This window comes from Pleurodeles waltl, chromosome 5, assembly GCF_031143425.1.
Source record: "Pleurodeles waltl isolate 20211129_DDA chromosome 5, aPleWal1.hap1.20221129, whole genome shotgun sequence".
Lineage (NCBI taxonomy): Eukaryota > Metazoa > Chordata > Amphibia > Caudata > Salamandridae > Pleurodeles > Pleurodeles waltl.
The window spans coordinates 1,811,627,097-1,811,640,327 of NC_090444.1; the positions used below are offsets into that span (position 1 = coordinate 1,811,627,097).

At 46.1% G+C, this 13,231-nt stretch overlaps 1 protein-coding gene across 1 annotated transcript in view; it reads left to right on the forward strand.

Moving 5' to 3' along the window:
* LOC138296834 (exportin-5-like) overlaps positions 1-13,231 on the forward strand; it is a 723,294-nt gene that overhangs the window by 201,332 nt on the left and 508,731 nt on the right. The window contains exon 13 of the mRNA XM_069236301.1: positions 849-943. Coding sequence (XP_069092402.1) covers positions 849-943 — 95 coding nt within the window. The remainder of the gene's footprint in view (positions 1-848; positions 944-13,231) is intronic.

The following is a 13,231-nucleotide window of genomic DNA, read 5'->3' on the forward strand; positions in this document are numbered from 1 at the left end:
ATGCAAATAACAGACTACCGATTTGGTTTAAAGTACATAAAGCAGCTTTGCTGCCAAACTCCCTTTTTTATCTATTTTAAGAAGAAATAAAAAGAAATTCTTTCCATAGGCATGTAGCTCAATGTGAAAGAAAAATTATGTAGTCTTACCAAAGACCTCCTCAGTGCCTGTATATTGCACAGGGATAACTTCTCAGTTACCTTGACCATGATACTAAAACGTGTGGGCATAACAGCTACATCTCTGCTACCATTCCGGTGGTTACATTGGGAAGATTGAATGGTTTTGTATGAATTTTAATGAAGCTCTGTCTCATTGGATACTCTGATATCCAGTATAAGGACAGTCTATGCAAATGTGCAAGGTCTCAAATAGTTTTACAGCATATTTGTCAATTCTGAAACTAACTTTAAATAAATAAAACCTGCATAGAAGAGGCAACATTGTCTGTCTTTGGCTTTTCAAGTGTGCTTTTCAACTGATCTTTTTAATTAGCCAAATCAGACATAAAGCATGTTGAATTTAAACCACATAGTCTAAACATTTTACAAAAAAAATAAAAAAACAGAAATGTGGTAAGTGCCCTGGGGTGTGGGCTTTCTCCTTAAAAAATCGCACACGCTGCTCTTCTATTTTTTCATAGAGGTCTATTGGAGTCTGCTGGAAAAAGGGACAGATTTATAAGAGTTGTGAAATGCAACACTGTTTTGACCACTAGTTTGATACATGATCATTTTAGGGACTTTGGTCTTACCAGTCCGAAATAAAAATGAATACGCTCATCTGTTATGTCACTCTATGTAACACAGGGAACAGTTAATATATCTTTTTAAAATTCTATTCCCCAGCACAAAACACATCTTCTGCTGCACTACAGTGGGACGCTATGACTTTCTTCTTTGAGTGTGTCCTTCATCAAATCACCCAGGTCATGAAGAAGGAGGTATGTCTTTTTACCTTTAAAAAAAATAAATAAAAAAAAACTGAAAAGTAAAACTCGTGCACTCTGATGAAGCCGTCATTTAATGCCAGGTCAGGTGCATCAAACATATTTGTAGGAGGGCCAGATATTCATAATACTTGCAGAATAAAAATGTTCTTGTTGTTAATCTGAATGGAAGTAATTTAGTTAGTCAGTAGTTATTCTGAAAATCTGACGGGGTCGTAGAACCACTTTGGTCACCCCTGGTTGAAACTAAACTTCAGATAAGACCTGTCATTTGGAATTGTCAATGCAACGTTCTCTCAAAGCAATTTTAGTTGAAATGTTAGCATTTTATCAGTTTACTCGAAATAGTTGCGGTGCTGGTTAAAATTAAGGGTAATTTTAATTTTGACTTTAAAAATGTTAGATGTCTTTTGTAATTGCTTGCACAAGAGTGTTTGATAACATGGTATGCAGTGGGACCTGTGAGCTGGATTTTGATTGCCATAAGGACTGAGCACAGATTGTTGACTGTGGTCATTCTCTGTGTCCAGTGTGAATGGCCACACTGTGGGAACTGAACAGTAGAAAAAAACACTTGACGAAGGGAATTTTTAATTTTTTTTAAACATTGTTAGTGGGTCTTTATTGTTATTTACTAACACTGCCTACAACCCTGTTTTAAAATAAACATACAAAGTCACTCCTAAATTTAAGTTAAGAGGAGTTTTGCAGTGTGGATCTTGCCTGGATTCACATACTGTGCATTATTCTGCCATCTAGTGGTTTGGACCGGAATTTCTACTTTTTCAATACATTTTTAGTCCTTTTTTTACTTTTGTTTGGTGGGCGTCGATGGAACCTCCATTTGGTATCTCCTTGTGACATTGTCCTGCTTCCTCCGGATGTTCACAAAAACTGTAATATGCCCATGGACTTAGCTGTTCCAATAACTAGGAAATGTTATATGCCAAAATGGAAAATATTTTCAATTTGGTGTGTGAGAAATAAGTTGAATAAGATCACAATGGGAAAAGACAGTGTTAAAATATTTAACCCACCTTTTACAAGAGGGCCTTACCAATGCTTCCTTAAAGATTCATCTGGCTACCATAGTGGCCTATACAAGAGGTCAAATGGGAAGCAGTCTTTACACAGTACCAGTGGTAAAATGTTTCGTAGAGGGTGCTATAAGGATAGCACCACCAGGAAGGGTACTAGCACCCACATGGAACCTAAATTTAGCTTGTACACAACTCATAATGGTACCCTTTGAGCCATTACACAAAGCTACTTTACAGATGCTAACCCGGAAGACTGCTTTCTTAGTAGCTATTACTTCCCTATACAGGGTTAATGAGTTACAGACACTCAATTCAAGAACCCTGTTTTCAAATTCACAAAGACAGAACAGATCCACAATTCATACCAAAGGTAGTTTCACATTAACCAATCTGTTCAAGTTCCACGTTTCTTTCACAATCCAAAGACACATGCTGAAAGAACATTGCACACATTGGATGCAAGATGCTCCATTATGAAAAGGCAAAACTATTCGGGAAACTCGGAATTGTTTGTATCTTTCTCAAAGAGCTATTTAGGGAAAACAGTTATAACGATCACAGTTGCAAGCACACTCAACACAGAAAAAGGGTGCAACCATTGGTTTTATTTTAAATACTCCATTGCAAGAAATCTGCATGGCAGCAACTTGGCCATCACTACACACATTTACAAAACATTATTGCGTTGACATTCGAATGAACAAGGAAGCTGCGGTTGGACATAGGGTGCCTAAGCATCTGTTAAATTGCTTGTGGCTGTAGATACACATGTTCTGCATACTCTTCCCATCTAGTTTTGGGTCCGGAGTGTTGCAAGCTGTTTTTCTTTGAAGATGCATTTTGGAGTCTCAGGATCAAGTGACTCCTTCTCAGTGATATTGCGCATGGGCATAGACTCCTTTGTTAGATTGTTTTCTGTCCGCCATCGGGTTTGGATGTGTGTCTTCGCTCCGTCTATTGATTCTCTCCGGTTCAAAATCTTGCCTTCATTGACAGTATTGTTTCTAGATTGTATATTCCCCTCTTACAGTTCGTCTCCTCATCGGTCCGGGCACTAACATCACGACCTCAGGGCGACCTAGCCTATTTCAGGCCTACTTCACCACGCTGCACTGAAGAGTATGCTGAGCTAATGGAAAAGAGACTGTTTCATTTCTGTCCTTGGTGCCACTCTAAATTCTCCCACACAGACCATCATCTGGTGTGTAACCTGTGCCTCTTCCATGATCACCGAGAAGCTACCTGCGATGCCTGCAATTCCTTCTGGTTGAAGAAGACCCTTCAGGGTCGAAAAGCTCGCCGATTGGAGATGGTGCACAAGAGCCCGGATGACACCCAAGACATCTTTAGGGAGAAACACACCCAGGAGGAGCCAGAATAAGAGGACTCTGACTCCGACTTCCAGTCGAACATCGAAAGCCACGAGGTAACATCCGCACAACCTGTGAGTACCATGGTTCCTCCTGCCCAGCCTAGGACTGTTTTTAAAAAATAAAGAAATCTCCTTCTAGAGGTCACCGGCCTGCCACAAGGCCAGATCTGGTAGGTAAAACTGTTTCGCCTGCCCCTCCCTCTGTCTGGGCTCTGAAAATAGCCAAGACCAAAATACCATCTTCGGCTTGATCGGCTAAACATCAGGTCCCAGGTCCCTCCAGACTCCATAGTGGCCAACACTGCACGGAAAAGGGCCAATAGTTGGATCACAGGGGACTCTCCTCTCCCAGATAAGAAGAGTATAAATCTGGCAAAAGGATGGCTGCCCAGGCAGTGAATCATTGGTGTTTCACCAATTCACAGTCCTTGCTAGCGAGATATGACTGGGTTCACTAGGGATGAAATGCAGGAGCAATTTCTCCCAAATGAGAATCGAAAAAGAGGGCAGCAGATTGTTGCAGAGTGGCAAAGAATCATGAGTAATTCTATCCACTGTGCCCCGGATGCTACAGACATAATGACATGCAGTATTAACACTAGTGTGGTAATAAGGAGACATGCATGGTTCGATGCTTGGTGTTCAAACCATAGGTCCAGCAAGAGGTGCTCAATATACCCTTCGGCAAGGAGCATCTTTTTGGCCTTCAAGTGAACTCCACCCTTAGGAAGCTGAAAAAAGATACTGACACCGCAAAAGCCATGGGTGTTCTTCAGTCCCTCCTCACAAAGGGTCACTTTTCATCGTCCCACATTCAGAGGTGGTTTCAAATCCACAACCTCAGACGTCTGCTGCCCAGCTTTCAGACTCTTATTCTTGGGGTTTCTGCAGGGGAGCCTCTAGAGGCAATAGCAAGACAGAGGTAAGAGCACCGCCACCCGAAGCTCTACCTCCACTGCAAAGCAGTGACTACCCCCGCCACTCTCCTTAGCCCCCCCCCCCCCCAACCTGTCGGGGGATAACTCCAAAATTTTCTTCCAGAATTGGTCAACACCACCACGGACCAATGGCTCCTTTCTGTTCTCCAACATGGTTATTGTCGGGAGCTCATTATCACTCCTCTAAATATTCCCCCTCGTACTCCGATTATCCCAAAAGCATCTCTCACTTCTCAAAGATGAAGTTCAGTCCATACTTCTCAAAGGGGCCATCGATCGTGTCCCTGTACAACAGCGATCAGGAGTATATGCCCTGTACTTTCTCATTCCCAAAAATGATGGATCTTTCAGGCCTATTCTGGACCACAGATCATTAAACCACTACATTATCTCAGAACACTTTCACATGGTTACTCTTCAAAACGTTATTCCGCTTCTACAAGGCAACTTTATGACGGCCCTAGATCTAAAGCACCCCTACTTTCATATCCCCATCCACCCTGCACACCAAAAATACCTAAACTTCGTGGTTGCAGGCATACATTACCAGTTCAAAGTCCTGCAGTTTTGGAGTCATGACTGCTCCCAGAGTCTTCACAAAGTGCTTAGCTGTAGGTCGCCTCACATATTAGAATGCAATACATACACGCATTGCCTTATCTAGACGACTGGTTCAACAAAACCAGCACACTACAACAGTGTCAATATCACACTTGGATGACAGTGGATCTGTTCACACACTGGGATTTGCAATCAACTTTGTGAAATCCCATTTACAACGTCTTCAGATACAAAGGGAAAAACTGGGATTCCTAAAAGGTTTGGTGTCGCAATTGCAAGGCTCTTGGACACCGAACTAGAGACCAGAGCTTTCGCCGCAAAAAGAATGCCTCTAGTGCACCTTCAGTGGTAAGTCTTAAGATGGGATTTCAGGTAGGACCTGACTAAGTCAGTGAGCCTACAGAGGCAACTCTAGTGCTCGAGGGTAGGATAGATGTAGCTCAGAGCTTCTCTGGCTCTCTGACCCAGTACCCTGTAGGGATACAGACAACAGACCCATATTAATGGGATTAGGTTTGAAGCACTGAGAGACACTGGTGCCAGTGTCACTATGGTGACTGAGCAACTAGTGTCCTCAAACATACACAGTCCTCAATGCTGATAATCAGGCTAAGGTGTATCCCATGGGGATTCCATCTTTAGAATGGAGAGGGGTTTCTCGTCGGAAGATGGTGGTGATATCTCCTGCAATTCCTTTACAGTGACTGCTAGGCAATGATCTGGAGTGCTCAGCATGGGTTGAGGTGGAAAGAAAGACCCATGTAGCTGGGCTGGGTCTACTTGAATGGGTGTGCATCAAAACCAGGGCACAAGACAAAGCCAGGGATGAAAAAGTTGAGTTGGAGTCTGGAATAATGGCCTAACCTACCAAGAGGAAAGGCAAAAATTCTGGAAAGGCAGCTTCCAATTAGATGCCAGATTAGGTCCCCTCCCGTCAGGTAGAAGACCTGTCAGCCCTAGAGGTAACTGAGCCTCAGGAGCTTGGGCCTTACACAGCAGAGCTCCTAGGACCATGGGGCACTCTATGATGGATCTATGCCAGAGGATCTGCCCTACTCTTGGAGACCTGAGACAGCAAGCTGCTGATAAAGAAAAGGGAGATATCAGTGGCTCCCACAGGAACAATTGGAAGGAGGGGCTCCTTTTCACTAAGGGCAGAGACCCCAAACCTGATGCCACCAGGAGAGTGGTAGTGCCTCAGCAGTTGAGAGAGTTTCTCCTCACGTTGGCCCATGATACCCCCATAGCTGGGCATCTTGGCCAGGCCAAAACATTGAGTAGGCTGGTGAACCACCAGGCATGTTCCAGAAGGTGAAGGAGTTTTGTAGCTCCTGCGCCACCCGTCAAGCCACTTGCAAGACTGGTAGCACCCAAAGGACCCCTTAAATACACTTCCAGTGGTTGTGGTTCCCTTTGAAAGGGTAGGGATTGACATTGTTGGTCTCCTTGACCCTCCAACAGCATCAGGGAACAGATTTATATTGGTTGTAGTGGATCATGCAATCAGGTACCCTGAAGCAATTCCTCTTAGGACTATTACTGCCCTTGAAGTAGCTAGGGCCCTCATTGCTGTATTCACCAGAGTGGCCTTTACAAAAAAGGTGGTGTCAGACAGAGGTACCAACTTTGTCTTGGTACCTAAAACACATGTGGGGTGACCTATAAGTTCACCACCCTTTATCACCCCAAACCAGTGGCCTTTTTGAGAGATTCAGCAAGACATTGAAAAGTATGATTGGTGGGCTCTGTGAAAAACTCAGATGGAGGTGGAATGTCTTACTTCCATGGCTGCTTTTTGCTTACAGAGAAGTGCCACTGAAGGTGGTAGGTTCTCCCCTCCCCTTTGAACTTCTGTTTTGGCATCCTGTAAGAGGCCCCTTTTGTCTTGTAAAGAAGGGATGGGAGAGACTTCTCAGAGAGCCTAAGCAAGACATTGTGGATTATATACTTGGTCTTTGTTCCAGAATGCACATGGAAAAAGCTTCCAAAAGTCTTGAGGCCGTCTAAGAGCCCCAGAAGCCCTGGTATGACCAATAAAATTGCACCAGTGGAGTTCCAACCAGGGCAAAAGGTATGGGTGTTGTAGCTTGCGGCTACTAGTGTCCTCTAGAACAAATGGAGTTGACCCTACCCTATACTACAAAGAAAGGGGGAATTCACCTATCTGCTGGAGTCCCACATGGTTATCCATGTAAACCACCTAAAACCCTATCGTAATAGAGCTGAGATGACCATGCTCATGGTCACTGATGAGGGACAGGAAGCAGAATTAACCTCTCCCTGATCTACTCCCCAGCAATCCAACAGAGGGTTCAGTAGAGGGATGGGTCTTTTCAGACAGTGGCCAAGACCAGGCTGACTGTAAGCCAGTCTCACAGCAGGATGCAGGGCTCTTCTCCTTGCCCCTGGCCAGACTACCTGGTGTACACATGGTGTGGACACTGGGGACAGCTTACTTGTCCAAAACAAAGTTTACAGACAGTCTGGCCGTGTCCGAGATCATCAAAGCTGAGGTCAGTAAGATGCTGGAATTGAGACACATTGAGCACTCTGAAAGTGTCTGGGCCAGCCCAGTGGTTTTAGTCCCCAAGCCTCATTCACAGGGTGGAAAGAAAGTAATTAGCTTTTGTGTGTGCTATAGGGGTCTTAATGCAGTGACAGAAACTATGCTTACCCCATTCCTACTGCTGATGAGCTAATTGACAGGTTAGGGGCAGGCAAATATCTCAGTACTTTTGATCTTACATTAGGGTACGGGTAGATAAGTCTGACCCCTGGATAAAAGTAAAGAATCCATTCTCAACTCCTAATGGGCATTTTTTCAGTTCACTGTTGTAAGGAAATGCCTCCTTGGCATGGTTACCCCCTGACTCTTTGCCTTTGCTGATGCCAAGTTATGATTTGAAAGTGTGCTGAGGCCTGCTAACCAGGCCCCAGCACCAGTGTTCTTTCCCTAAACTGTACCTTTGTCTCCAATTGGCACACCCTGGCATCCAGGCAAGTCCCTTGTAACTGGTACCCCTAGTACCAAGGGCCCCGATGCCAGGGAAGGTCTCTAAGGGCTGCAGCATGTCTTATGCCACCCTGGGGACCCCTCACTCAGCACATGCACACTGCTTGCCAGCTTGTGTGTGCTGGTGGGGAGAAAATAAGTCAACATGGCACTCCCCTCAGGGTGCCCGACCAACCTCACACTGCTTACTGGTATAGATAAGTCACCCCTCTAGCAGTCCTTACAGCCCTAAGGCAGGGTGCACTATACCACAGGTGAGGGCATAGGTGCATGAGCACTATGTCCCTACAGTGTCTAAGCAAAACCTTAGACATTGTAAGTGCAGGGTAGCCATAAGAGTACTGTATATGGTCTGGGAGTCTGGCAAACACGAACTCCACAGCACCATAATGGCTACACTGAAAACTGGGAAGTTTGGTATCAAACTTCTCAGCACAATAAATGCACACTGATGCCAGTGTGCACTTTATTGTAAAAACACACCCAGAGGGCATCTTAGAGATGCCCCCTGAAAACATACCCATCTTCCAGTGTGGGCTGACTAGTTTTGCCAGTCTGCCACACACCAGACATGTTGCTGGCCACATAAGGCGAGTGCCTTTGTCACTCGGTGGCCAGGAACAAAGCCTGTACTGGGTGGAGGTGCTTCTCACCTCCCCCTGCAGGAACTGTAACACCTGGCAGCGAGCCTCAAAGGCTCACCCCCTTTGTTACAGTGCCACAGGGCATCCCAGCTAGTGGAGATGCCCGCCTCTCCGGCCACTGCCCCCACTTTTGGCGACAAGGCTGAAGGAGATAATGAGAAAAACAAAGAGGAGTCAATGGCCAGTCAGGACAACCCCTAAGGTGTCCTGAGCCGAAGTGACTGACTTTCAGAAATCCTCCATCTTGCAGATGGAGGATTCGCCCAATAGGATTAGGGATGTGCCCCCTCCCCACCGGGAGGAGGCACAAAGAGGGTGTAGCCACCCTCCGGGCTAGTAGCCATTGGCTATTAACCTCCCAGACCTAAACACACCCCTAAATTGAGTATTTAGGGGCCCCCAGAACCTAGGAAGATAGATTCCTGCAACCTGAAGATGAAGAAGGACTGCTGACCTGAAGCCCTGCAGAGAAGACGGAGACACCAACTGCTTTGGCCCCAGCCCTACCGGCCTGTCTCCCCACTTCATGAAAAAATGCAACAGCGACGCGTTCCCCAGGGTCCAGCGACCTCTGAAGCCTCAGAGGACTACCCTGCATCTAAAAGGACCAAGAAGCTCCAGAGGACAGCGACCCTGTTCACCAAGACTGCAACTTTGCAACAAAGAAGCAACTTTTAAAGACCACATGTTTCCCACAGGAAGCGTGAGACTTTCCACTCTGCACCCACGCCCCCGGCTCGACCTGCGGAAAACTTACTCTACAGGGAGGACTCCCTGGCGACTGCGAGCCCGTAAGTACCCAGAGTTGACCCCCCCAGCCCCCACAGCGACGCCTGCAGAGGGAATCCAGAGGCCCCCCCTGACCGCGACTGCCTGCTTCAAAGAACCCGACGCCTCGGAAACACACTGCACCCGCAGCCCCCAGGACCTGAAGGAACTGAACTCCAGTGCAGGAGCGACCCCCAGGCGGCCCTCTTCCTAGCCCAGGTGGTGGCTACCCCGAAGAGCCCCCCCCCCCCCCCCCTTTTTGCCTGCCTGCATCGCTGAAGAGACCCCCAGGTCTCCCCATTGAATCCTATTACAAACCCGACACCTGTTTGCACTCTGCACCCGGCTGACTCTGTGCCTCTGAGGGTGGACTTTCGGTGCCTGCTTGTGTCCCCCCGGTGCCCTACAAAATCCCCCTGGTCTGCCCTCCGAAGTCGCGGGTACTTACCTGCTGGCAGACTGAAACCGGGCCACTTTGACCTCTGCACCTGACTGTCCCTGAGCTGCTGGTGTGGTAACGTTGGGGTTGCCTTGAACCCCTATCTATGGGCTACCTTGGACCCAACTTTGAACCCTGTAAGTGCTTTACTTACCTGTGAACCTAACAAATACTTACCTTCCCCAGGAACTGTTGATTTTTGCACTGTGTCCATTTTTAAAATAGCTTATTGCCATTTTTGCCAAAACTGTACATGCTATTGTGATGATTCAAAGTTCCTAAGATACCCGAGTGAAATACCTTTCATTTAAAGTATTGTTTTTAAATCTTGAACCTGTGGTTCTTAAAATAAACTAAGAAAATATATTTTTCTATATAAAAACATATTGGCCTGGAGTAAGTCTTTGAGTGTGTGTTCCTCATTTATTGCCTGTGTGTGTACAACAAATGCTTAACACTACCTTCTGATAAGCCTACTGCTCGACCACACTACCACAAAATAGAACATTAGAATTATCTCTTTTTGCCACTATCTTACCTCTAAGGGGAACCATTGGACTCTGTGCATGCTTTTTCTTACTTTGAAATAGTACATACAGAGCCAACTTCCTACATTGGTGGATCAGCGGTTGGGTACAAGACTTTGCATTTGCTGGACTACTCGGCCAGTACCCGATCACACAACTAAATTCCAAAAATTGTCATTAGAAACGGATTTTTGAAATTTGAGCTATTTTTATAAATTTTTAAAAGTCCTGCTAGGGCCTTGTGTTACTCTGTTAGCATTTCTTTTAGAGTTTAAAAGTTGTGTAAAAGTTTGGATCAAGTTCTAGAGATAGTTTTAAATTCTTAAAAAGTATCCCAACTTTTAGAGAAACAATGTCTAAGGCAGAATAGATGGTGGTGGAGCTCAACCTCACCCCTTACCTGCATCTTAGGATGTCAGAGTTAAGGAGACTCTGCAAAATCAAAAAGATAAAAACTGGTTCAAACCCTACCAAAGTACAGCTCCAGGAGCTCTTGGCAGAGTTTGCTAAAAACAACCCCTCTGATGATGTCCTCACAGAGGGGGAAACTAGTGATGTGTAGGAATTCCCACCGCCAGTCCTAGTTAGGGAGACCAGGGTTTCTCCAACCCTGACTCCAGAAGTGATAGTCAGAGATGTTGCTTCTCTCACAGGAGAGTCCAACAGCTCTGCAAGCATTGAGGGCAGCCTCAATGAAGATGACCTCCTGTTAGGCAGGATGGCCAAAAGATTGGCTTTGGAGAGACCGCTCCTAGCCATAGAAAGGGAAAGACAAGAGATGGGCTTAGCTCCCATCAATGGTGGCAGCAACTTAAATAGGGTCAGAGATACTCCTGACATGCTAAATATCCCCAAAGGGATTGTAACTAAATATGAAGATGGTGATGACATCACCAAATGGTTCACAGCTTTTGAGAGGGCTTCTGCAACCAGAAAAGTAAACAAATCTCACTGGGGTGCTCTCCTTTGGGAAATGTTCTCTGGAAAGTGTAGGGATAGACTCCTCACACTCTCTGGAAAAGATGCAGAATCCTATGACCTCATGAAGGCTACCCTGATTGAGGGCTTTGGATTCTCCACTGAGGAGTACAGGATTAGGTTCGGGGGGGGGGGGCTCAAAAATCCTCAAGTAAGACCTGGGTTGATTTTGTTGACTTCAGTCAAAACACTGGATGGTTGGATTAATGGCAGTGGTGTAAATGATTATGATGGGCTGTACATCTTTTAAGTAATTTTTTCAATGATAAACTGCATCAGCATCTGGTAGACCTAGGTCCAATTTCTCCCCAAGAATTGGGAAAGAAGGCAGACCATTGGGTCAAGACTAGGGCGACCAAGACTTCCACAGGGGGTGACCAAAAGAAAGGGGTCACAAAGACTCCCCAGGGGGGTGAGTGTTGAGACATCCAAGGGAAAAAGTAAAGAGTCTTCTATAGGGCCCCAAAAACCTGCTCAGGAGGGAGGGTCCAAAGCCTCTTCACAATCCACTTTTTTGGGTACAAGGGTAAAAACTTTGATCCCAAAAAGGCCTGGTGTCGTAGCTGTAATCAGCAGGGACACCAAACTTGAGACAAGGCCTGTCCCAAGAAAGGTTCTACTTCAACTTCTACTCCAGTTAGCACTGGAATAGCTAGTCTCCAGGTGTGATCAACGGTGTGCCCAGAGCAAATCAGGGTTCACACTGAAGCTACATTAGTTTCTGAGGGTGGGGTGGACTTAACCACACTGGCTGCCTGGCCCCCTAATATGCAAAAATACAGGCAGCAACTCTTAATTAATGGGACTAGTGTAGAAGGCCCGAGGGATACAGGTGCCAGTGTCACAATGGTGACAGACAAACTGGTTTCCCCAGGACAATACCTGACTGGACAAACTTATCCAGTCACCAACGCTGACAGTCAGACTAAAGTACATCCCATGGCTATGGTAACTTTGGAATGGGGAGGGGTCACTGGCCTGAAACAGGTGGTAGTCTCCTCTAATATCCCAGTAGACTGTTTGCTTGGAAATGACGTAAAGTCCTCAGTATGGGCTGGGGTAGAACTCAAAAGCCATGCTTGGGTATCCCTGAACTGGTGTGTGTCAAGACAAGGGCACAGTGCAGAGCACAGGGTGAAAAAGAGGTGTTGGAGTCTGGAATAATGGCCCAACCCTCCAAGAGAAAAGGAAAGAAGACTGGGGAACCAGCTTCAACACGATAAAAGAAAAAGAACCTCTCATCCCAGAAAGAAGTTCTGCCCTCTGAGGAAACTGAGCCCATGGAGTTGGAACCTTATCAGGTTGAACTCTTAGGCCCAGGGGGACCCACAAGGGAACAGTTGTGTAAGGGGCAAGAAACCTGTCCCTCTCTTGAAGGCCTCAGGTAGCAAGCTGCTGAGGAAACCAAAGGAAAAATCACTGGAACACATAGGGTCTGTTGGGAAGATGGACTCCTCTACAATGAGGCAAGAGATCCCAAACCTGGTGCCACTAGGAGAGTGGTAGTCTCTCAGGAGTTTAGGAAGCTCATTCTGACCTTAGCCCATGATATTCCACTTGCTGGGCATTTGGGACAAACCAAGACTTGGGAGAGATTAGTCAACCATTTCTATTGGCCCAACATGTCCCAGAAAGTAAAGAAGTTTTGTGTCTCCTGTGCCACCTGTCAAGCCAGTGGTAAGACAGGTGGCCATCCAAAGGCCCCCCTCATTCCACTTCCAGTGGTGGAGGTCCCCTTTGAAAGAGTGGGTGTGGACATAATGGGTCCACTTGAACCTCCCACAGCCTCAGGGAACCAGTACATACTAGTAGTATCGGATCATGCTACTAGATACCCTGAAGCAATTCCCCTTAGGTCCACTACTGCCCCTGCAGTAGCTAAAGCACTCATTGGTGTCTTTACCAGAGTGGGATTTCCTAAGGAGATGGTGTCTGACAGGGGTACCAACTTCATGTCGGCATACCTGAAGCACATGTGGAATGAGTGTGGGGTGACTTACAA